The 26,711-nt window shown below is 39.7% G+C and overlaps 1 protein-coding gene across 1 annotated transcript; it reads right to left on the reverse strand.

Annotated features, from left to right (window-relative positions):
* Window positions 1-3,887: 3,887 nt before the first annotated feature.
* LOC147346933 (cysteine-rich secretory protein 2-like) lies at window positions 3,888-26,075 on the reverse strand. The gene is made up of 10 exons (XM_086370743.1): window positions 25,993-26,075; window positions 24,655-24,754; window positions 21,950-21,986; window positions 19,654-19,724; window positions 14,813-14,929; window positions 13,882-13,969; window positions 9,663-9,808; window positions 9,169-9,266; window positions 6,544-6,632; window positions 3,888-4,452 (listed from the first exon to the last, which is right to left on the reverse strand). The coding sequence occupies exons 4-10, from the start codon at window positions 19,720-19,722 to the stop codon at window positions 4,325-4,327; spliced, it is 735 nt and encodes a 244-aa protein (XP_086226869.1). The 5' UTR covers window positions 19,723-19,724; window positions 21,950-21,986; window positions 24,655-24,754; window positions 25,993-26,075; the 3' UTR covers window positions 3,888-4,324.
* Window positions 26,076-26,711: the final 636 nt, after the last annotated feature.

Raw genomic sequence — 26,711 nt, forward strand, 5'->3', positions numbered from 1 at the left:
TTGAAAAGAGAAATCAGTATCTGGTGACATTAAATATTCTATATACAGAGGGAAGTACATTTTGTAATTGTATTTCCCAGTTCTAGTGGTTTTGCTTTTAAAACAACTTCCATTAATTGTTTTCATGTGTGTATGTGCATATGTGTCTGTGATGGGGAGAGGGAGTGTTCCCTTCTTCCTGCCACTGAAAGAGCCAGAAATCCTTCCTTTAACCCGAGGATCCGGGGCACCCCAGGGGTTTTCTTGCCTGTGCTAACAGACGCTAGCACCTCCTCCATAGCGCCTGCTCTCTCTCTATGCTTCTGCACCAGCTTCCTTCACAGATCTGTGACTCAAAGGATTCCGATGTTTGGGGACTCTCCCTAAGCATGTTTACAGTAGCTTCAGATCTCAAAGATGAGTTTGTTTTCTGGACTGCACTGAGCCCTCCGATGGCCGCTTATAAGTTACCACCAGCTTTGTATTCCAGAGAGAAGGATGAATACTTCATGTGGCCAGTCTGAAACCATTTTTTTCTGGAACTTTTTAAATTCAAAGGCACTATGTGTTTCACTGAAAAGTGATTAAGCCTGCATTTCTCCCTTTGCTGTTACATTTTATGAATAGTTATCATCCAATAAAGGACAGAAATGGTATGGACCTAACAGAAGCAGAAGATATTAAGAAGAGGTGGCAAGAATACGCAGAAGAACTGTACAGAAAAGATCTTCATGACCAGATAATCACGATGGTGTGATCACTGACCTAGAGCCAGACATCCTGGAATGTGAAGTCAAGTGGGCCTTAAGAAGCATCACTACGAACAAAGCTAGAGGTGATGGAATTCCAGTTGAGCTATTCCAAATCCTGAAAGATGATGCTGTGAAAGTGCTACACTCAATATGCCAGCAAATTTGGAAAATTCAGCAGTGGCCACAGGACTGGAAAAGGTCAGTTTCCATTCCAATCCCAAAGGCAATGCCAGAGAATGCTCAAACTACCACACAACTGCACTCATCTCACATGCTAGTAAAGTAATGCTCAAAATTCTCCAAGCCAGGCTTTGACAATATGTGAACTGTGAACTTCCAGATGTTCAAGCTGGTATTTGAAAAGGCAGAAGAACCAGAGACCAAATTGCCAACATCCGCTGGATCATAATAAAAGCAAGAGAGTTCCAGAAATCGTCTATTTCTGCTTTATTGACTATGCCAAAGCCTTTGACTGTGTGGACTGTGGAAAATTCTGAAAGAGATGGAATACCAGACCACCTGACCTGCCTCTTGAGAAATCTGTATGCAGGTCAGGAAGCAACAGTTAGAACTGGACATGGAACAACAGACGGGTTCCAAACAGGAAAAGGAGTACGTCAAGGCTGTATATTGTCACTTTGCTTATTTAACTTATATGCAGAGTACATCATGAGAAATGCTGGGCTGGAAGAAGCACAAGCTGGAATCAAGATTGCTGGGAGAATTATCAATGACCTCAGATATGCAGATGACACCATCATTATGGCAGAAAGTGAAGAAGAACTAAACAGCCTCTCGATGAAAGAGGAGAGTGAAAAAATTGGCTTAAAGCTCAACATTCAGAAAACAAAGCTCATGGCATTCAGTCCCATCACTTCATGGCAAATAGATGGGGAAACAGTGGAAACAGGCAGAATTTATTTTTTTGGACTCCAAAATCACTGCAGATGGTGACTGCAGCCATGAATTAAAAAGATGCTTACTCCTTGGAAGAAAAGTTATGACCAACCTAGATAGCATATTCAAAAGCAGAGACATTACTTTGCCAACAAAGGTCCGTCTAGTCAAAGCTATGGTTTTTCCAGTGGTCATGTATGGATGTGAGAGTTGGACTGTGAAGAAAGCCGAGCGCCGAAGAATTGATGGTTTTGAACTGTGGTGTTGGAGAAGACTCTTGAGAGTCCCTTGGCCTACAAGGAGATCCAACCAGTCCATCCTAAAGGAAATCATTCCCGAATGTTCATTGGAAAGACTGATGCTGAAGCTGAAACTCCAATACTTTGGCCACCTGATGTGAAGAGCTTACTCATTGGAAAAGATCCTGATGCTGGGAAAGCTTGAAGGCAGGAGGAGAAGGGGATGACAGAGGATGAGATGGCTGGATGGCATCACCGACTCAATGGACATGCATTTGAGTGAATTCTGGGAGTTGGTGATGTACAGGGAGGCCTGGCATGCTGCAGTCCATGGGGTCGCAGAGAGTTGGACAAGATTGAGTGACTGAACTGAACTGATCATCCAAAATTAGCATACCAAAATATGGTTTGTATCCCTAGTGGCTCTGGGGACCATTATGTTCTTTTCCAGTTTCAGAAATCAACCATTCAGATTTCAGAAGGGGAGGAATTCCTTCTGCTTCTATCATTGACATTTCTCTTGCGTTTCTGTCTCTATATGTGAAAAACTACAAATTCACACCAATACCTCAATTCCAGTACAACACAGGATTTGATCCATTATTTTATTTCTATATGTGTAAATCCTTTCTCCAGCAGTGAGAAACCTGGCTTCCATTCTTTGTAATTATTTGTGTTTGTAAGGTACATAGTGGGCTTCCCTGGTAGCTCAGCTGGTAAAGAATCTGCTTGCAATGCAGGAGACCCTGGTTTGATTCCTGGATTGGGAAGTTCCCTTGGAAAAGGCATAGGCTACCCACTCCAATATTCTTGGGCTTCTCTGGGGGCTCAGATGGTAAGGAATCTGCCTGCAATGCGGGAGACCTGGGTTTGATCCCTGGGTTGGGAGGATCTCCTGGAGGAGAGCACGGCAACCCATTCCAGTATTCTTGTCTGGAGAATCCCCATGGACAGAGGAGCCTGGCAGGCTATAGTCCATACATAGGGTCACAAAGAGTCGGACATGACTGAGTGACTAAGCACAGCACAGGGTACACAGTACTTTCAGAACTACTAATCCACGGGTCTATGTTAAAAGCAAAATTTTATTAACTAGAATATTTGTTTGTATAAATATATAGAAGACATATAGTCCAAATATAGCATTCAAACATTAGTTGAATTGATTTTTTTCACACTTTATGGTGATTATTTTATAATCAATATAGTTTATTCTTATTTCTATTACATTTTGGATTTTCTCTCCATCCTGTTGATTATATTTTATGTTAAAGAGTGTGTGAAATATTAACAAAAATCACAAAATAAAGCTATGCAAATGAAGAAGTCACTCCCCCCACGCATTGATTCCTATCATTTTGACACTCCCCATCCCCCCTTCTGTGCCCACTTACTCTATGTAACCAATCTCTTTCGTTTCTGTACACTTTTCATATGTGGCATGTACATTTTTCCGTAAATGTGAGGGTATTGGGTTGGCCAAACACTTCATTACGTAGTACAGAAAAACCCGAACAAATATTTTGCCCAATGAATACATGTGTATTTTTTTTTTTTTACATAAAAAATAGGATACCAAATCAGCTAAGTGAAAATGAAAGTGAAGTTGCTCAGTTGTGTCCTATTCTTTGCAAGCCCATGGACTGTAGCCTACCACGCTCCTCCGTCCATGGGATTTTTCAGGCAAGAGTACTGGAGTAGGCTGCCATTGCCTTCTTCACAGGATCTTCCTGACCCAGGGATCGAACCCACATCTCCCACATTGTAAGTGGGTGCTTTACCATCTGAGCCACCAGGGAAGTCCTACCAAGCCAGTTAGGAGGAGATAAAAAAGTCAAAAAACAAATGAGAATATAACTGATTCATTTTGCTATTATTGTTAAAATCTAATTTTATAGGCAGCTGTTTTCAGAAATTTTGCTTTGTCTTATCGTTTATCTGGCCTGAGTCTAACTAAGGTTATGTATAAATATTATAAAATATGATTTTATATTTTATTTATTTAAATCACATCCATATGTTTGCTTAGATAAGTTCTTTATTCTTAAAGTTGTTTGCTTTTGTTTAAACAAGAGGTTGGAAAACAAAGGTAGATGTCAAGTTTTGAATTCATTCTAAGGAGTGACAATGTTGTTTTGGCATGTTGTTTCAGGAAACGTAACTATTTTAATCCAGACTAAATCCTGTGGTTGTACAGCTTTCAAAATCTTCAACTTGATTCATTTAATTAAAGGTAACGTGACACGTTTGTATCAGTCCAAAGTTGTCATTGTAGACTATGCTGCTTTTGTAAATTGCTGTATGAAAGAGATCTCTGTAAATATCCAGGAAAAAAAGGTTCATTATTGTTGGGAATCAGATGTATATCTAACACGTCTACAGTCTCCCTCTTGGTATGTGTCAACTAAATGATGCAGCTTTTCTCCATTTAGTTCCACACAATGCAAACCGGGCATTTCAGTAAATTTTGCCTTCACACAGGCAAGTCGCCTTGCACTTTTCCTTGAGCAATTCGTGTTCACAGCCAGCTGTTTTCTTCAAGGAATCACAGTTACTGAGGAGATCTTCATACTCGCAAGTATTGGCTGTAACAAAACAGACGAGTTAACATCATTATCGTTTTCCTCAGTAGCAACAAAGCAATCCACACATTCAAAGTGCGCACAGAGGCAGCAAGACTGGATAAGGGAGTCAGGGTCACATCACCACGAAGGGCCTTTCACTTCTTCAGAGACATACGAGGTGCCTTAGCTGAGTGCGCTGATCAACCACCACTTTTTCTTTGCTCCCTTAGCAAAGAGTGTGAAATGAAAATACCTGCAGACTCTAATATGGGACATAGCAGCCACACAGAGCTATTTAAACTTAAATTATTCTAAATTAGGCAAAATTAAAAATTTGGTTCCTTAATCTTACTAGCCACGGTGTTCAAAGACCACTTGAGACCAGCAGCAACTAGTAAGCTAGTCTGGTAACAAACACTGGCTATTCTATGTCTTGTCTCTTAGCCCTGTCCATTGTTCCTCATTCACTTTGCCAGTAATGCAGTCAAGACATTCAATTTCTTTATTTGGCTTCACTGAGTCTTAGTTGTGGCATGTAGGATCTAATTCCCTGACCAGGGATCGAACCCAGGCCCCCTGCATTGGAAGGTTGGAGTCTTAGCCACTGGGCTACCAGGCAAGTCCCTCAATTTCTTTTCAATTCATGTTTTTCAACAGTTTTCTAACTAAATTCCATCCAATAATTTCTACACACCATTGCTAGAAAGCTGTTTATAAAACATTATTCTGACCTTGTTACTCTTTTGTTGAAAACCTTTGAATTGTGTGCTTATTGCTAATAGGATACATTCCAAGCTCCTTAACAAATATAGCATTCAGTAGAGGTAGAGGTATTCCACATTTTTTTAAGTTGATATTTTTCCTCTAGTTGATTTATAGTTCTGACATCATCAATATTCCGAATTCTAGTTCTATAATTCAGTAAGAAGGAATGTGGACTATAGATGAATTCAACTCTACTGTTGGTAATAATTTTAATAAAAGTATCCCAACTATAAAAAGCCAACAGCTATTTTTGTTTCAGATCATGACAACTTTAGACATGACATTTATGACATTTATTTTATTCCTTCCCTTTCAACAATATGTTCGTGGACTCTATGAACCAATATCAAGTACAGGTTGGATTTTATCATTAAAAATGTGTATACAATCATGATTAAATTATAGGATGGTGATCATTGATTATGTTAATCACCATGCTTCCAATTATACTATAGAAAAAAAATGCTAAATCATCATGAGGGACTCATTTGCACAAAAAGAAATATTTTGTTCGTGTAGACTGAGCCATAATGTGGTCTCACATCCTTAAATTTATACATTTTGCTCTTTCAAAATACAATCTTTGGTGTAATGGTATTAATGTTGATAAAATAAACTATTTATCAGAAGCATGGATGAATAGCTATTAATGAGCTCTCCATGGTCACAAAAACAAATGAATTCTAGATGTTTCATTTCATCTTACATGTGGTAATATAGGCATACCTCATTTTATTTCATTTCACTTTATTGTGCTTTGCAGATATTGTGTTTTGTTTTTTAAAAATTGAAGGCTTGTGGTGACCCTGCATCAAGCTAATCTATTAGCGTCATTTTTCTGAAAGTTAACTATTTATGTTAACTTAAGTACATTGGTTTTAGACATAATACTATTTCACACTTAATAGACTACAGGATAGTGTAAAATAGTTTTTATGTGCACTGACAAACCCCCAAATGTGTGTGACTTCCTGTAGAGTTACCTCTTTCTTGTGGTGAGGTATGTCTCTATTCTTTTCATTGCAAAAAATACGAAGGTTATTGAAGTGTGTAAAATATTTACCTACACTCTGTTGAGTAATCATTTTGTCTTTTGCATAAAGACATTATTTAAGTTTGTTAGGAGATTTCCTAATCCATAAAAAGAAAATTAAATACCAATTCTTTTTTTTAATTAAAAAAAATTTTTGGACCACTTTCTGTGGCATGTGTGATCTCAGTTCCTTAACCAAGGAACAAACCCATGTCTCCTGCATTGGAAGCACGGAGTCTTAACCACTAGACCACCACAGGAGTCCCGAAATATAAATTCCTGACTATAATACAAGTCAATCATTTCAAACTTACTGCATAATCCATTGTCACAGTTACCAGGGCAGCTGCCGCAAGGTGCTCCTTGTTGGTAAGGGGTATTCTTTTTACTCACGTTGTTACCACTGCGATTTAAAACACACAATGTTAAATGTTTTTCACTTTGCTGTTTGGTTGCCAAGAGCAACATCAACCACTCCAGGTATGATAGGTTATTAAATGTTTTTAGTTATGTTGACAAAACTGAAAAATTACAACTCCCAACACGTAGATAATTTAGATAACATCCAAATTAAGGAGACACTTCACACACGTTGACCCATCTCCTTGACTCTAACTCTTCAGGCTGAGCAACTAAGTTGGCGTCATTAGTTTAAAGCTTTCAGAGTACATTTTTGTGGCAACACGCTTTTCATCTCCACTTGTTGTTTAGTAGCTAAGTTGTGTCTGATCCTTTGTGACCCCATGGATGGTAGCTTGCTAGGCTCCTCTGCCCATGGGATTTCCCAGGCAAAAATACTAGAGTGGGTAGCCTTTCCCTTCTCTAGGGAATCGTCCCAACCCAGGGACTGAACCCAGGTCTCCTGCATTGCAGGCAGATTCTTTACCATCTGAGCTACCAGAGAAGTCTCAGTCAAACTGGTAAGGCTGCTCACCTCAATGAGCTGACTAGGAGTAAATATATCCCTTACAGAGACAGAGGAAGGTCCTGGTGGTAGAGGGGTTGCAGTATAAAAAAGAAAACTCAAAGTTACAATATAATTTTATATTTAAAAGAGGATAAATACCATAATTTCTCTACTATGAACTAGGGACAACAAAGCTCCCATATGTATATCACATTAAATATGCGTATATTTAATTTCTAGATGATATTCTGATCCTTAAGTGATTTATGATGTGTATGTCTGTGGGTCTGAAAAGCTAGGGGAGGCTTGTGAGTTTCCAGAGGTTGTATGTGAGAGATTTTTATATTTACTAAAAAAAGAACATTAGTTTTAAAAGTTTTGATAAGCACCAATATCCGGGGTATAATCAATTACAGTGACTAACTTGTAATTCACTGATGATCATTATCCTATTGACTGTTTATGTAATTCATTGGAAAATATATGGGAATCCAAATCTAAGCAGTGTCAAGGGGGTCAAGGGCCCAAGGCAACGTATCTGCAGCTCAGTCTCCCTGCACAGAACACAGCAGTATGCGTGGTGGCCGCCCTTGGAGAAATGATGACACGGATACAAAAGTGTTCCAGAGGTTCTCTCACACCTGCTTTTCCTCATTATGCATGCCAACTCTCACTTCAAATGCCTGGCTCCAAATGCCTCGTCTCTCACAGCCAGGCAGTGAGTTTGGATACATTCTCCATCTTTCCCCCCATTTCTGTGTGGTCCTTCTATGTACGGTAGCTGTTCAATCAGCCCGCACGTCTTCTTCAGGGGGACCTGCTCTGTATGTAGGTGCAGATTCATTGTCTCCAGGGGAGGAGATCAGTTCAGCATCTTCTTAGGCCTCAATTGTCCTCCAAATGACCTACCAATTCTTTCTATTAATACTAAACTCCAATAGGTGTTTACAGGAAAATGACTTTGGAGGCCACACTCCTCAAACAGGAAGTTTATGTGCATGGTCACCTATGGTGGCTTAGTCACTAAGTCGTGTCTGACTCTTGTGACCCCCCCCCCATGGACTGTAGCCTCGCAGACTCCTCTGTCCATGGGATTTTCCAGGCAATAATACTGGAGTGGGTTGCCATTTCCTTCTCCAGGGTATCTTCTCGACCCAGGGATTGAACCCAGGTATCCTACATTGCAGGTGGTCTCCTGCATTGCAGGCAGATTCTTTACCAACTGAGCCACCTATAGTATCAAGTAAACCCTGTAGGAGGCTTGGCTTTGGGGACCCCCCTGCCTGTAGTAGTAAAGAATTCCAAGTTTTAAAAGAAATCAAGACTAACAGATATCTTAAGGTTAGGTCTTCAATGTATTTGTAGGCTTTGTTCTGGATAACTTCAAACATTTTACTTACTGAAAGCATGTTTCTTGCTATAAATAAAGACATTAAGGATTGTTCATTATGGAGTTTTTTGTGAAAACTTCTGAGAAACAAAAGCTTAAGCTGTTACCTTTTTTGGGACTCTGAAATGTATTAAAGATCTCTTGAAAAACCTTTGACACCCCAAAGAATGAATCATTTCTAATGATAATAATGTGCATGGTTTTTAAGATAGGTAGGAGTTGGAACATTTTAGCAGAAAGGGCTGAAATCACAATTTATTATCCTTTATTTTCTACTCTACTACTACCTCTTGCTTAGCCAACAAGCTTCCACCTTCTTAAGATGTGAAATTAGCAAGAATTAATGACACCAAATCTAGAGAAATGTATACAACACGTGCTCAGGCAATAACCTTGAGCTCTAGGGAAAGGGGATTGAGAGAAAAGACATCAACTCATAACTGAGGAAAGTGTTTCAGGAACTGAGAACTTGATCTCTTCTCTGGTAAGCTGAATGTATCTCATTTTAAAAAGCATTTCCAAAAATGTATCCCTTTCCTTTATTGAAATAGGCTTTTTATTTTGATTGGTTAAATATAAGACTATTTTAAAATATTAAATTGCCAATGAATTATTGGTATAAAGTTTAAGGTGTATACTTACGCGGGACAGTATTGGCAAACGTAATAGTATTTTAGACTCTCTTGATTGGGGCAGTAGGCAATTCCACATCCAACACGGAAAGATGAGTACCAGACAAGCTACAGATGCATAAGGGAATACATGAGAGTACATTAAAGAAGAGGGATAAATATTAAAATGCAAATAACAGCAAATATAAAACAGCGACTCGTTCTTAGCTATATGCCTTATGGAAATATTTAAACTCCCGAAACAAAGTCACAAACTTTACAAATATTACATTCCATGTACATTCACTACCTTATCCATTTCTAATGCTGGAAAAGTACAGAATGTACTTCCCTGCTAAGAATTTTGCAGAGCATGGTAAAAATGGTTTGAAATGAAATACCAGCCAGATGACAGGATTCTATTATACTCAAGCTCTTCTAAACTGAACACTGGAGTTGGTCATCATCTGGAGAAGCTTTCTCTTAGAGCATCTGTGGCTGAAGTTTTTCATTTGTTCTGCTTACCTGAGTATAATGTCCAACAATTGCACCGGCGCTCTTTGGTCCTGAACCATAGATAAAATCGTGGTGCTCGTTAAACCAGCTTTGGATTGCATCTGACCAGGCCGTAGGGTCACTTGACATGTACAGATTCTCACCACATTTTGTACCTAAGGAGGAACAGATCATCATGAAGACAACAACAAGCATGCCAAGGCAAGAGAAGTCAACTACATGAACACAAGAATGTTACCCTTCAGACTCTGCCTATATGTTCTAACTGTAATACATTAAAAAAGGGCTTCCATTCCTAATCAGTTACAAAGGTAAAGAGAAGACAGATCTACCTAGCCCACTGAGCCTGGTCACAGCGTGCAACCTTTGAATAGGTCAAGAAGACTTTATTCTGACAAGGACCGACTGTATAGCACAGGGAACGATACTCAATATCTTGTAATAACTTAGAAGAGAATGTAGAAAAAAGAATACATATATTTATATATATGTATATTTGAATCACCTTACTGTACATCTGAAACTAACACAACATTGTAAACCAACTTTATTTCAATAAAAATTAAAATGAAACAAATCCTCCTCCTTCTGGACTGTCAAAGATGCCTTCTTTTTCACACTAAATCCTTTATATGTATAATGTGTGTACTTTCGGCTTTGTATTATAAGCTTGAGTAAGGCAGCAAACAACTTCTATTATTTCTTTTCTCTTACTCCCCCTCAGTAGTGATTTTTCACATACAAGAGCTAGAATAAAGATTTATGATTATGATTTGTGTAAACTTTGGGGAAAAAAAAATTTATAGGCAGTCTTTTTTATTTTTGTGCCACAGGGCATGTGGGAATTTAGTTCTCCAAACAGGGATTGAACCCAAGCCCCCTACACTGGAAGCTCTGAGTGTTAACCACCAGGGAAGTCCCCAACAATAGCCTTTAAGACCTCTAATCAAGAGGCAACTGACATCAGGAGGAAGACAACTTTCAAAACTTGTTGATCTTTCCTTAATCAATAAATCATAATGTCTCAAAGCCAGACCCTCCTCAGGGAGTTAGGCAGGAAGGACTTTGCAGAAGGTGACATTGGCAGAATGTTGGGACAGGAAGCTTTGGCCTCTCCTACCCTCAACAGACACACTGACTCAGCAACAATTCATGAACTGATTGCCCACGTGAGAAATCAAGAAACAAATTTTAAAGCTTCATCCTCTGAAGGATATACAACCAGACTCCCTGAAGTCTGTAGGGAAATTGGAAAACCCTTTTGCAAGAGTCCCTACCCTCAGCACAGTGCCATATGGTCAGAAGAGACTCCCTACCTTCCAGATTCTCCCAGAGGAGGGAAGGGGTTGGTTCATGTGTACCGCAACCCAAATTTTCCAAGGGGACTCCCCACAGGGCTGCCTTGTCTTGCTAGAGTTGGAGCTCTAACAATTGGGTAAAAAAGGAGATGGTGATGGGGCTGATAGATCCCATAACTCCTCCTGGGTCAGCGCCAGAGTGAACAGATGAAAAATCTTAGCTCTGAGCTCTACTCCGGGAGGTAGAGTTGATCAATGTGTACAGTGCTCCAATTTCTCTGGGGTTACCGAAAGAACTGGCACCTTCCTCGCCAGTCCTAGAGCACTGTCTTGCTCCCTGGGGGAGAACAGAGTTGGCAATTTGGATTGAGAGATATATCATAACCCTTTTCTACAGCTCAGCACAGGGTAAGCAGAAAAAGACCTCAACTGCCTGCTTCTCCCCAGGGAGGGAAGAAGTTGGTTTGGTTACCAGATGCCACACATTTTCCAGAGGCTGCCTGAGCAACTGCCTCTGGACTTGCCTGATTTGGAATGCTGACAAGACCTAGCATAAATTCACGGTCTGGGGCTAGTAAGAACAGAGAGAGAGATTTGGGCTGGCGGTTGCCATAACTTCCCTTCCTGGTTCAGCACAGAGTGAACAAACAAAATACCCTAGTGGTTAGCCTTTCCCTGGGGAGAGAGAGAATTGGATGGAATGTCCAGAAATCCATTTTCTTTTTTTTTCTGGGAGCTTCCTGAGGAAATGACTGAGAATCTTTTCTGACCACAATGGACTTGAAGAGGCATTTTTCCAAAGATAATGTACAAATGGCCAACAGGTATATGCAAAGGGACTCAAAAGTCAGTAATCATCAGGAAAATGCAGATCAAAACCACAGTGAAATATATGACCTTACCCCTGTCAAGATGTTATAAAAAAAAAACAAAAGACAGCATGTGATAGCAAAGGATGTGGAGAAATTGGAATCCTTGTATATTCTGTTGGTGAGAATGCAAAATGGAACAGCTGCTGTGAGAAACAGTATGAAGCTTCCTCAAAAAATTAAAAGTAGAACTACCAAATGATCCAGCAGTCCTGAGTTTGAGTATTTATCCACAAGAACTGAAATCAGGATCTCGAGGAGATATTTGCACTATTATGATCATTGCCGCACTATTGATGACAGCCAAGATGTGGGAACAACCCAGGGGTCCACCACCAGATGAATGGATAAACAAAACGTGGTCTATACATACAACGGAATATCATTCATCCTTAGAAAAGAAGGAAATTCTGCAACATGCAACAGCATGGATGAGCCCTGAGAACATTATGCTAAGTGAAACCACCTATTCACGGAAAGACAACTAGTGCCTGATTCCATCCTTGTGAAGTAGCTCATAGAATCTAAAAGTGGCATGGTGGTTACATTCATAGAATCTAAAAGTGGCGTGGTGGTTGCTGGGCTTGGGGGAAGGGAGAAGGGGGAGTTACTAAATAATGGGCATAAACTTTCAGGGAAGCTAGATGAATAAGTTCTAGATATCTGATGGACAACAAGGCATCTGTAGTTAAGAATACTGTATTACATATTTAAACATTTCTTAAGAGGGTAGATCGCATGTTGAGTCTTTACTATCGTAATATCTTTTTTAAAAATTGAAAAAAATGTGTTCTTACCACAAAAAATAATTTGAAAAAGAAATAAGTGCCTTGTAGTCCAGAAAATTTTCCCTAGCTTTTTTTAGCCCTCATTTAATATTTACATTTTGGTGACTTGAAATACAATGTCTGTGTGCTGCTTAAAGAGAGTATAAAATGTTTGTGAATGTCTCCTTTAATAGGGAAAGACAGAAACTAAGAATCTAACAGTAGACTTTGGATTTTTAAGGCCATTTGTTCCAATACTCTACTGAATGCAGTCACTTCTTGTAATTTCATAATTCTTGCATCCAACAATATAAACAATAATAATTCTGCTGAAATAACAGGTAAACCATTCACTGCTTTTAAACTGGGCTTGTCTATGTACATATCATGCTTGATAATGTAAAATATTTTATGTAACATTTATGCATACAAGTTTTTTTTCTTCCATGGTTTTTATGATCCTTGATATGTCTTATAATTTTTTTGTGTCTATTATTCTACACATTATAGGCACATAGTCTATATGAAATATTTGAGTTTGTTATCAGAAATTTATAAAATGAATCAACACACCCAAAATATTGATCCTGATTTTAAAAATCTTATATATTTTTAGTGTAAAATTTAGCAACAATTCAACATATTTTAATACATTCTGGGAATGCAAAATAAATGGATTTCAAAACACCAAACAGCTACACAAAAAAGGCAAAGGGTGAGAAATTAGGAAGCCTGGTTAATTTTCCAATGTATGACACTCTGTCCTGTTATGTTTTTGCATAATACATTCCTTCACATCCTTAGTTTTTAGTCTTGAAAATTGGAAAAATGATTATGCATGATCTCTTTACCATGAGCTGGTCAAGAGGAACAAATGAGATGCTGCTTAAGAAATAAGTCTGCATAATGGAAACAATCAACAAACACAATATAGTACTTTTCTGTGTACTAGTAGCGACTTCATTTTCACTTTTCACTTTCACGCATTGGAGAAGGCAAAGGCAACCCACTCCAGTGTTCTTGCCTGGAGAATCCCAGGGACAGGGGAGCCTGGTGGGCTGCTGTCTATGGGGTCACACAGAGTCAGATACGACTGAAGTGACTTAGCAGCAGCAGCAGCAGTACGTATCTAGTACTAGTATGTATCTCTCTCTATACAGACAGTTTATTTTAAAAATACAGCCATATATTTATTCGCAAAGTCTTCTTAGTACAATGCCCCAGAGTGGTCTATCTTATTTGTCCAGTATTTTATTTGCTCATTTATTCAGAAAACATTCATTGATTTACGTACTGGTCTTTCGTTCATTTGGACTGCTGTGTTCTAAAGTGCACTTGTTTGCCCACTTCTGGGCATTTGCTGTCACTTCTCTGCTCCATTCCTAAACATCCCAAGAAAAACAAAACACACAAAGATTCAGCTCCAATGAAGTACACGCTTTAAAATCTGATTGGTAGGCTGATTTTGCACTACTTTAAAACGTCTGTAGATATGCTAGGTTGGCCAAAAAGTTATATTATCATCTAAGTTATAATATTACCTAATTGTCATTGGGATTAAAATATCTTTTTATTTGCATATGTGTGTCTTTATCTGCCCCAGTGCAGATAAAAGACAAACAAAGACAAGTGCCCAGGTGATATATTTAATGAAAGAGACACCTAAGATAACACAATATTATCTGACTATGATAGCATAGCAGCCACACCCAAGATCTTTTAGTAATGGTGCTACTCTTAATACTAATTAACATGTGAGGGAGTGTAACTACATTTCAACAGTAATAAGCGGACACAGGGTATTGCCAATTCCATTTGTACCCCACTGTTTCCATATGGGAGATGATAGTTTTTATGGACTATTTCCTGGAAAATGGGCTGTTATGATTTTCACCCTAAAAGGCATTGATCCTGAAAGATAGATTTATTCATTTTCGACTGAGGAAGATAGTGAACAAAAAAAAATGTAATGACTTCACATTTGATGTCTGAAGATTTGGCTTCTCGGTCTGCCTTCCCGATTTTATTGCCTTATAACTTTGACAAGCTATTCAACCATTATAAAGGGAAACTCATTTCTGCCCTGCTCAAGACACTGCTAAATGAAATTAAAAAATAGAGACAGAAATTTGTGAGCCACAAAATTTTTAAGATAGGCCAGTTACCAGCTGCTTACTCGTACCAACTCTGGCTCACACTACTTTCTTCGTATTCCTGCTTCTTACCATCTTTAGCATGTTACTGGCAGGTGGAGAGACTGATTTCCTTAGTTCATTGTGTTTATTTACAATTTCTCTTTGGACTTGAGTCTGAGTGGTTATCAAAGCAGTAAAGGATGGATCCTAAAGGAAAATAAAAGTAAGGTTATTTTTTAAAACATTTTTAAAAAATTACATTTAAGGGGCAATAAGTTAATTTAAGGAACCAGGAATTACTTTACAAAATGTTCCATTCAGGACACCATGAATTGGTAAGCATTGTCAATGAGCTGAGCCAAAGTAACGACAAAGAGGAAAGAGATAGTTTGAAGCTTTGAGAATGGGGATGTTAATTCACGGCATGACAAATTAAAAACTCTTCTGAGGCCACAAATGCCAATTTTGAGTTTCAGGGGAACTCTCAATGTGATTTTTCTCAATATATGAGTGATAATGCTTTATAATATTTTATAATTTGCCTACAAAGGCATACAACAGGAACATTAAGACAGATTTATCCACATGCTGCAGCAGGGGGATAAGAGCGAGATTCAAGAATCACCCTGGACTTTAAGGTTAAGTTTGATCTGACATGGTATTGGTTCTTAGAGAAGGAATGTCTTTCAGTTCAGTTCAGTCGCTCAGTCATGTCCGACTCTTTGTGACACCATGAATTGCAGCATGCCAGGCCTCCCTGTCCATCACCAACTTCCAAAGTTCACTCAAACCCATGTCCATCGAGTCGGTGATGCCATCCAGCCATCTCATCCTCTGTCGTCCCCTTCTCCTCCTGACCCCAATCCCTCCCAGCATGAGTCTTTTCCAATGAGTCAACTCTTCGCATGAGGTGGCCAAAGTATTGGAGTTTCAGCTTCAACATCAGTCCTTCCAAAGAACACCCAGGACTGATCTCCTTTAGAATGGACTGGTTGGGTCTCCTTGCAGTCCAAGGGACTCTCAAGAGTCCTCTCCAACACCACAGTTCAAAAGGATCAATTCTTTGGCACTCAGCTTTCTTCACTGTCCAGCTCTCACATCCATACATGACTACTAGAAAAACAATAGCCTTGACTAGACAGACCTTTGTTGGCTGAGTAATATATTTGCTTTTCAGTATGCTATCTAGTTTGGTCATAACTTTCCTTCCAAGTAGTAATCATCTTTTAATTTCATGGCTGCAATCACCATCTGCAGTGATTTTGGAGCCCCCCCCAAATAAATTCAACCACTGTTTCCACTGTTTCCCCATCTATTTGCCATGAAGTGATGGGACCAGATGCCGTGATCTTCGTTTTCTGAATGTTGAGCTTTAAGTCAACTTTTTCACTCTCCTCTTTCACTTTCATCAAGAGGCTCTTTGCTCCTCTTCACTTTCTTCCATAACGGTGGTGTCATCTGCATAGCTGAGATTATTGAGATTTCTCCCAGAAATCTTGATTCCAGCTTGTGCTTCTTCCAGCCCAGTGTTTCTCATGATGTACTCTGCATATAAGTTAAATAAGGAGGGTGACAATATACAGCCTTGACGTACTCCTTTTCCTATTTGGAACCAGTCTGTTGTTCAATGTCCAGCTCTAACTGTTGCTTCCTGACCTGCATATAGGTTTCTCAAGAGGCAGGTCAGGTGGTCTGGTATTTCCGTCTCTTTCAGAATTTTCCACAGTTTATTGTGATCTACACAGTCAAAGGCTTTGGCATAGTCAGTAAAGTCAAGAAACGTCTTTAGATTAAGAATGTTTAGGGTCAGCCAAAGTGCATTCAATATTCTAGTAAAATGATTCTATTATAGGTAGATTTTATGGAATCACTCAAAAGACCCCATTAAAAAAAATCTCCAAGGCCATTAGAAGGAAGCAAAGCCATCCAATCGGTGTACCATCCCTGGCTTTGTTCCTTTTAGTAACAGAAATATAATTGATAAGGTATTAAACCTGGTGCAGATATTCTTGGTCTATCATTGTGTGTGTGTGCTGGGGGAGGGTTGAATCCTAAACCTGGAGATGGAATAGGGTGTGTGAATTGTTCCCACAAGGTCTAACAATTGGATAGCCCAAATTTACAAAAGAAGGCTGGTATTACATGAGCATGGGTAAAATTTTGAAGTGTAAGTCTGAACAGATGGGGTACTTTGTTGATTTTCCCTTGACACCTTGGGATAAGTTCTTTGCTCCTCTAGTATTGAGTCCCATCAGTTCAGTTCAGGCACTCAATTATGTCCGACTCTTTGAGACCCCATGGACTGTAGCACACCAGGCCTCCCTGTTCATCACCAACTCCCGGAGTTTACTCAAACTCATGTTCATTGAATCGTTGATGCCATTCAACCATCTCATCCTCTGTTGTCCCCTTCTCCTGCCTTCAGTCTTTCCCAGAACCAGGGCCTTTCCCAATGAGTCAGTTCTTTGAATCAGGTGGCCAAAGTATTGGAGCTTCAGTTTCAGCATCAGTCCTTCCAATGAACACCCAGGACTGATCTCCTTTAGGATGAACTGGTTGGATCTCTTTGCTGTCCAAGGGACCCTCAAGAGTCTTCTCCAACACCACAGTTCAAAAGCATCAATTCTTTGGTGCTCAGCTTTCTTTATAGTCCAACTCTCACATCCATGCATGACTACTGGAAAAACCATAGCTTTGACTAGGCGGACCTTTGTTGGCAAAGTAATGTCTCTGCTTTTTAGTATGCTGTCTAGGTTTGTCATAGCTTTTCTTCCAAGGAGCAAGCGTCTTTTAATTTCATGGCTGCAGTCACCATCTGCAGTGATTTTGGAACCACTCCCCGCTCCTACAAAAAAAAAAAAAAAAAGTCTGTCACTATTTCCATTGTTTCCCACCTATCTGCCATGAAGTGATGGGACCAGATGCCATAATCTTAGTTTTTTGAATGTTGAGTTTTAAGCCAACTTTTCACTCTCCTCTTTCACTTTCATCAAGAGGCTCTTTAGTACTTCTTTACTTTTTGCCGTAAGGGTGGTGCCATCTGCGTATCTGAGGTTATTGATATTTCTCCTGGTAATCTTGATTCCAGCTTGTGCTTCATCCAGCCCAGCATTTTGCATGATGTACTCTGCATATAAGCTAAATAAGCAGGGTGACAATACACAGTCTTGACATACTCCTTCCCCAATTTGGAACCAGTCTGTTGTTCCATGTCTAATTCTAACTGTTGCTTGTTGACCTGTATACAGATTTCTCAGGAGGCAGGTAAGGTGGTCTGGTATTCCTATATCTTGAAGAATTTTCCACAGTTTGTTGTGATCCACACAGTCTAAGGCTTTGATGTAGTCAACAAAGCAGAAGTAGATGTTTTTCTGAAACTTGCTTGCTTTTTTTGATGATCCAATGGATGTTGGCAATTTGACGTATGGTTCCTCTGCCTTTTCTAAATCCAGATTGAACATCTGGAAGTTCTTAGTTCATGTACTGTTGAAGCCTCGCTTGGAGAATTTTGAGCATTACTTTGCTAGCATGTGAGATGAAAGTTACGACCAACCTAGACAGCATATTCAGAAACAGAGACTCATGCTTTTTAATGCATCACTGACTCAATGGACATGAATTTAGGTAGGCTCTGGGAGTTGGTGTTGGACAGGGAGGCCTGGTGTGCCTCCCAGTTCATGGGGTCCCAAAGAGTTGGACATGACTGGGTGACTGAACTGAGCTGAACTGAGTGCAATTGTGTAGTAGTTTGAACATTCTTTGGCACTGCTGCTGCTGCTGCTGCTGCTAAGTTACTTCAGTCGTGTCTGACTCTGTGCGACCCTATAGACGGCAGCCCACCAGGCTCCTCCGTCCCTGGGATTCTCCAGGCAAGAACACAGGAGTGGGTTGCCCTTTCCTTCTCCAATGCATGAAAGGAAAAGTGAAAGTGAAAGTGAAGTTGCTCAGTTGTGTCCAACCCTCAGCAACCCCATGGACTGCAGCCTACCAGGCTCCTCCGTCCCTGGGATTCTCCAGGCAAGAACACAGGAGTGGGTTGCCCTTTCCTTCTCCAATGCATGAAAGGAAAAGTGAAAGTGAAGTTGCTCAATTGTGTCCAACCCTCAGCAACCCCATGGACTGCAGCCTACCAGGCTCCTCCGTCCATGGGATTTTCCAGGCAGGAGTACTTGAGTGGGGTGCCATCGCCTTCTCACTGAGCCCCCTCAAAGCTCTGCAAATACTGTGAACATAGGTCTGACTACATATTATCACCATCATCTCATGTGTCCGTTTCTCCTGTCTGCTTATTATGTTCTGAAGTACAGGGACCAATACTGAATGAAAATGAATCCAGTGACATGGGTCTTTGTTAGAGACACGGAGAGGAGAAGATGATGTGAAGATGGAGGCAGAGGTTGCAGGGATGCAGCCACAAGCCAAGGACAGCAAGGACTGGTGGGAACCACCAGAAGCTACCAGGACAGAGACACTGAACAGACTTCCTCTTTGATCCTTCAGAGGGAGCACAGCCTTGCTGATACCTGGGTTTCACACTTCTGGCCTTCAGAACTATGACAGAATACATTTCTATTTGCAAAGCCACCAAAATTGTGTTAATTTCTTTACAACAACCCTAAAGACCTACTACATTAATTTTCGAGATCATTTCATCATGTACCTAATATAAAAATACTGAAATTTTTTTTTTTAAATACGAAATTTTTGACATTTGGTCCATATTTTATCTTGTTACAGAAAAGTCACATTTCAAGTCTTCACAACAGCCTTGTGTGACTGATAGCATCCTTAAACTTTCATCTAGATAATTAAGTTCTTTGAGCTATGAGTGGGTACTCTGTGATGTACCAGACACTCACTTTTTCCACTCTCCACTTTTTGCTTTTTGCCATCCCAAAGAGTTCTGGAAAGATTTTTGATTTTAACCTTACCTTTCCTTCGGTGGGGAAAGATGGAAGCAGCACAGCGGTCAGAAACAGCACCACTGGGAGTAAAGCCATTGCTAGGAAGTAAGTCAAAGAGAACACAGATCTGCATCAAAACATGTAGCACAGGGACCTTTGACTAAGACGGAAGAACGAATGTAATGATATTGGTTATTTCAACTGAGCTGTGATTCCCAAATGCATAAGTAATATAACAAGAGAGAACTACCATACGGTGCCAGAGGAATCAGTGGAACCACCCTGTCTCTGATAGAAACAATAAACTAAAGAACTTGACAGTTGCCTTTGAATTATACCTGTACAGGCAAGGGACATACTATCTTTTTTTCTGCCCAGTTCTATTGCTCCTGAACTCATCAGAAAGAAAATACGGGAAAAAAACAGATTACTTCACAGATAATTATGATCCTGCATTGAATGCTGAAGGCAAGAGAAGAAGGGGATGACAGAGGATAATAGGGTTGGATGGCATAACTGATTCAATGGATATGAGCAAGCTTCAGGAGATGGTGAAGGACAGAAAAGCCTGGTGTGCTACAGTTCACGCGGTTGCACGGAGTCAGATACAACTGAGCAACAGAACAATAGCAACAATTGATTATTCAGTTCAATTTTGGGGAAAGCTTATTTTCAGTGTATACCATCTTTTAGTTTTCCTCTTCTCTATGAAAACTAGATATTTGTCTTTTATTTACAAACAGCTCTAATCAAGATTTCAGGGTTGTAACTACACAGAAATAAATGGATAAATACTTTATTAGCAGTTATTTCTCCAACGGAGGCATTAGAAGTGATGTTTATTTTTTTTCCTTATACTTGTCTATATTTTCAAATTTCCAAGTATAAGAAAAATGCAAATAGAACAAATGTACTGAAAGTCCAGGCTGTTCAAATCTACTGAATCCATGATTAGGTAGATTCATGTTGATGTATGGCAAAACAAATACAGTATTATAAAGTAATTAGCCTCCAATTAAAATAAATAAGTTTATATTAAAACAGTATTTTTTATTAACTTTTAAAACCACATTTAGTACTGGGTTGCCCAGGGGTCAGAAAACTACATTTTATCACCATCATCTCATCATGCGTCCATTTCTTCCTCAATGTGTCAAAAAATCCATGGTCCTTTAGATGAAGCAACAAGAACTAAGTTTAGGAAGAACTCATATTCCCTCTCCACTATTAGTCATATAAACTGCTCACTTTGTAAATTAAGGAATGATACCTTGATTAGCTCTCTTCCTATGAAATTAGAACTCCTAAATTCTTGGAGGGAAAGAAAATTCTCAATTATTTATCTGCAGTACTTGTGAAAGTCATTCAGTCATGATCTACTCTTTGCGACCCCATGAACTATATGGTCCATGGAGTTCTCCAGGCCTGAATACTGGAGTGGGTAGCCTATTCCTTCTCCAGGGGATCTTCCCGACCTAGGAATTGAACTGGGGTCTCCTGCATTGCAGGTGGACTGTTTACCAGCTGAGCTACCAGGGAAGCCAGTACTTCTTAGGTCTTACTAATTTGTAAAGAGTAGACAATTGATACTTATTTTGTGTGTTGCCTTTCTTCTCAATAGTATGATCTTCAAAGGGAGGGGAATGAACATTTATGGATAGTTTGTGGTAAAATGCAATGTCTAATTTCACTCTCATACCTTGGTGGGTATGGCGGTATTTTACCAATGAAAGGACTGAGGCTTAGAAGAGTTAATCGACCTATGCCAATGAAAAGTTCTAAAGTAATGTTAGAAATTAACCTTCATCTAATTATGATGTCCAAGTCAATGAACACTGAAAGGAAAACATAGTTTCAACTGGGAAAAATCAATCATTTTGCAGTCTAATGGAGATACTTTATTTTAACAATCCCTATGTTAATATATAAATGTATATGTTTGTAATAAAAATCACTAACATGGAAGGGTATATAATATATACAAATTGTCATATTTTACATTTTTCTAGGAAATATAGTTTTAGTATAATTGTTTCAAAGTAAAAAATAGGAACTTGTATATTCAAAAGTTGGAAACTTTTGGAAAAAATTTTCCAAAAAAATGGAACCTTATATTATGTATTTTAGAATCAGATGTAAAATATTCACTTGTTTCAACTTGACATAGTAAGAGTAGAATTGACCCAAGATCATTCTCTCAATAAACACTTATCCATTAGGCTTGAAAATCAAGGTTATATTTATTAAACATATGATTTTACCCCTGGCAAAATAAAAATGATTGACAAAATGTTCACATTTAAATAAATGAGTTATGCCTTACTGTTGGTTTTCAGAGCAGGATGAAGAGTCTGCTTTGTCTGTAGGAAGAAAAAGGGTGCAGAGGATATTAGAGCACAATATATATTACATCTATTTCTGTTTTAGAACATTCTGGTTTGCAAGTAAATCTAAATCAGTACATTTCCAAAGTAGAATTTTTTTTTTACGCCAATGGCTTTCAATTTCATTGACAGTTATCTGATGTGGTTTTTTTTTGATGTTGTTTTTGACATTATTTAGCTTTCACTTTGGAGAAGGCAATGGCACCCCGCTCCAGTACTCTTGCCTGGAAAATCCCATGGAAGGAGGAGCCTGGAAGGCTGCAGTCCATGGGGTCGCTAAGGGTTGGACATGATTGAGCGACTTCACTTTCACTTTTCACTTTCATGCATTGGAGAAGGAAATGGCAACCCACTCCAGTGTTCTTGCCTGGAGAATCCCAGGGATGGGGAAGCCTGATGGGCTGCCGTCTATGGGGTCGCACAGAGTCGGACATGACTGAAGCGACTTAGCAGCAGCAGCAGCAGCAGCAGCTTTCATTTAGCTTATAAGATGAATAAGTTAAGAACAGGGCTTCCCAGGTGGCTCAGTGGTAATGAATCTGCTTGCCAATGCAGGAAATGCAGGAGACACAGGTTCAATCCCTGGGTAGAGAAGATCCTGTGAAGGAGGAAATGGCAATCCACTCCAGTATTCTTGCCTGGGGAATCCCTTGGACAGAGCAGCCCGACAAGCTACAGTCTATAGGGTCACAAAGAATCAGATATGACTGAGCAACGGAGCATGCACACAAGTAAAGCATATTCTCACTCTCCTTTTGCACACTAAAATCTCAGTTCAGTTCAGTTCAGTTGCTCAGTTGTGTCTGACTCTTTGTGACCCAAATACCACAACACTCCAGGCTTCCCTGTCCATCACCAACTCCCGGAGTTTACCCAGACTCATGTCCATTGAGTCGGTGATGCCATCTAACCATCACATCCTCTGTTGTCCCCTTTTCTTTCTGCCTTCAATCTTTCTCAGGTTCAGGGTCTTTTCAAATGAGTCAGCTCTTTGCATCAGGTGGCCAAAATATTGGTTTCAGCTTCAACATCAGTCCTTTCAATGAACACCCAGGACTGATCTCCTTTAGGATGGACTGGTTGGATCTCCTTGCAGTCCAAGGGACTCAAGAGTCTTCTCCAACACCACAGTTCAAAAGCATCAATTCTTCGGTACTCAGCTTTCTTTATAGTCCAACTCTCACATCCATACATGACCACTGGAAAAACCATAGCCTTGACTAGACGGACCTTTGTTGACAAAGTGATGTCTGCTTTCTAATATGCTGTCTAGGTTGGTCATAACTTTACTTCCAAGGAGTAAGCATCTTTTAATTTCATGGCTGCAATCACCATCTGCAGTGATTTTAGAGCCCCCCCAAAATAAATTCAACCACTGTTTCCACTGTTTCCCCATCTATTTGCCATGAAGTGATGGGACCGGATGCCACGATCTTTGTTTTCTGAATGCTGAGCTTTAAGTCAACTTTTTCACTCTCCTCTTTCACTTTCATCAAGAAGCTCTTTAGTTCTTCACTTTCTGCCATAAGGTTGGTGTCATCTGCATATCTGAGGTTATTGATATTTCTCCCAGCAATCTTGATTCCAGATTGGGCTTCTTCCAGCCCAGCATTTTTCATGATGTACTCTGCATATAAACTAAATAAGCAGGGTGAAAATGCACAGCCTTGACATACTCCTTTTCCTATTTGGAACCAGTCTGTTCCATGTCCGGTTTGAACTGTTGCTTCCTGACCTGCATATAGGTTTCTCAAGAGGCAGATCAGGTGGTCTGGTATTCCCATCTCTTTCAGAATTTTCCATAGTTTATTGTGGTCTACACATTCAAAGGCTTTGGCATAGTCAATAAAGCAGAAATAGATGTTTTTCTGGAACTCTCTTGCTTTTTCGATGAACAGCAGATGTTGGCAAATTGATCTCTGGTTCCTCTGCCTTTTCTAAAACCAGCTTGAACATCTGGAAGTTCATGGTTCACATATTGCTGAAGCCTGGCTTGGAGAATTTTGAGTACTACTTTACTAGCGTGTGAGATGAGTGCAATTGTGAGGTAAGCCTACCCAATTCAATAGCTGTTTTAGCTGGTATAGAAAGCCTGGTATAGAATACTCAATAAATGGAAATGATTAATATTTTTATTATTATCCTTTGCAATGAGTGGTAGTCTGCTGAGATTGTACTCTTTCTCAGTAAATCACGCTGTTAGAATTGCTGGTTTTAGAAGTGTTTATAAAACCTGCATTTACTTCCAGGTATCAGAGGAAAAAATCATTGTAATCTAATCATATATTCCTACATTCAAGGCCCAGCGCCACTGGAGACTTTCTGGCTCACTGTAGGAAAATGATCTAACATCCTCATCACTCACTGAAAGACACACATGAGCCTGATAATTTTGTATAGCTTAATCACGTTATAGGTTTGTATTAGGTAACCCATAATTTCATAATTCAATAGACAAAAGATGCCACATACTCTTCTTTGCCTCCTTCCTCTCCCCACTCCCTCACTCACCCAGCCTATAATCCTTTTTGTTGCATCAATGAAAGCGATGATACTTTTTGTGAGAGTGTATTTAAAGAAAAGTTGCTATTTTATTCCTTTAAACCCACATTCATGGATCCCACTATTTTCCTTTGATACTTACAAATGGAAAAGCACTGTGCCCTTTCGTATGTTTTAAGACCAGGGTGACATGGTTCTTCTACAGTGTCTGCAGGAAGAGCATGGTGTTTTGTTTCATAATCCTAGAGCAAAGGAAAAGAGAACATTTAAAATAAAGACACAAAGAAGAGGTGTGTGTGTGTGAAAGTGTTACTTGCTCAGCTGTGTCTGACTCTTTGTTACCCCATGGACGATAGCCCAACAGGCTCCTTTGTCCATGGAATTCTCCAAGAAAGAATATTGAGTGGGCAGCCAGTCCCTTCTTCATGGGATCCTCTTGACCCAGGGATCAAAACTGAGTCTCCTGCATTGCAGGCAGATTGTTTACCATCTGAGCCACCAGGGAAGCCGGAAGAAGAGATAGTATCAACAATCTCTGTCACAAACTTAAAACTTGACTCAATTATTTAGTTGATATTTTCTCTCATAATTTACTGCATTTATTGGATCTTACCCAGTAAGACCATAATCTTCTGAGATCAGATTGTGTTTTGATGTCCTGGTATTTCCTTCACACATTAACAAAGACGTGGCCTTCTTAAAAAAAGCTGTTAACTGTTGGTTGTCAACTAAAAGTTGTTAACAGTTGGTTGAATAATTTTATTGGAATACTACAGTATATTGTGATATTTTGAAGACTTCAAAATATAAATATAACATGTAAAATATATTTTGAAGACTCCCAACTCCTTATTTATATTTCCAACCCATACACTCTCTAGAAAGTAATTTTTATATATAGTTGGGCATGTATTGATTGGATCTAGGGGGAGGGTCCACCTATATTTATTCATATCTTTTCCTGGAAGCCAACAGATTACATAAAATCCAGAAGAGTCCACAGCCATAATTCTAATTGTTTATAATAAACAGTTTCTAATAACTGTTCATTCAAAACATAAATAAAAAAACCAAAGCTCTTAGTTTGATCTCATGAAAAGCCAGAGTTAGAAATGACTTCAGCCTTTTGCTATGTCTCAGAGTGTTTCACATACATTGAACGATTTACTTTTCAGATAGTGAAAGAATTTCATTAGGACACCCTGGAGAGGATGTCGAATCTTTGGTGCCTGGGTGTGTGCTATGTAAGTCGTTTCAGTCTTGTCCAGCTCCTTGCGACTCTATGGACCACAGCCCAGTCAGGTTCCTCTGTGCTAGGCGCCGAGCAACAAAACTGACCCTTTCATCTGTTTGAACTGAAACAGCTCATGTACCAACCTGAGAAGAGGCGTGGAGGATGAGAAGACCCCTCACCCCTTCGAACTCATCCCACTTCCCAGCCCTGGACATTTCCAGTTTTCCAGTCCACTCTAATTCTTACCCTGGTTGGAGAGCCGAGATCTTCTGTTGCAGAGCGGCCGCCAGACGCCCGCTGGCTCGCCCCTCCTGCTGCGGTTGTAAAATACCGCACCAGCCACGTGGGGGCGACGTCACCAGGCTTTATGACCTCAGCGCAGTCACAGGCCAACTGAATTATTCGCTCAACTCCCTGGACTCCTTCCAGGGACACACCGTGAAAACCCTACACATTTACCATCATTACCATCACTTGATGAAGAAAAATAAATTTATGCTCACACACCTAAACAGAGCAGTAGTAGTAGGAGGAGGATGGAGATATGAGGATTCAAAATGCCCAGAAGGTGGCTGAGAAAGGAGGCACTCCTTTCCAAACAGGATCTCCTGAATTAACAGAATCTAGGTCGCTTACTCCTTGGAAGAAAAGTTATGACCAACCTAGATAGCATATTGAAAAGCAGAGACATTATTTTGCCAGCAAAGGTCCGTCTAGTCAAGGCTATGGTTTTTCCAGGAGTCATGTATGGATGTGAGAGTTGGACTGTGAAGAAAGCTGAGCACTGAAGAATTGATGCCTTTGAACTGTGGTGTTGGAGAAGACTCTTGAGAGTCCCTTGGACTGCAAGGAGATCCAACCAGTCCATTCTGAAGGAGATCGGTCCTGGGATTTCTTTGGAATGAATGACGCTAAAGCTGAAACTCCAGTACTTTGGCCACCTCGTGTGAAGAGTTGACTCATTG

Source organism: Bos grunniens, chromosome 23 (assembly GCF_055505025.1).
Source record: "Bos grunniens cultivar Pamir isolate PY7600 chromosome 23, Bosgru_T2T1.0, whole genome shotgun sequence".
Taxonomy (NCBI): domain Eukaryota; kingdom Metazoa; phylum Chordata; class Mammalia; order Artiodactyla; family Bovidae; genus Bos; species Bos grunniens.

What these genes read in the sequence shown, in the direction of transcription:
- LOC147346933 (XM_086370743.1), bottom strand. Translation starts at nt 19,722, where the DNA reads ATGGCTTTACTCCCAGTGGTGCTGTTTCTGACCGCTGTGCTGCTTCCA. An exon ending in TTGTTGGACATTATACTCAG is followed by an intron (nt 9,267 to 9,662) that starts GTAAGCAGAACA and finishes ATGCATCTGTAG; the next exon opens with CTTGTCTGGTACTCATCTTT. An exon ending in GTTTGCCAATACTGTCCCGC is followed by an intron (nt 6,633 to 9,168) that starts GTAAGTATACAC and finishes TTTAAATCGCAG; the next exon opens with TGGTAACAACGTGAGTAAAA.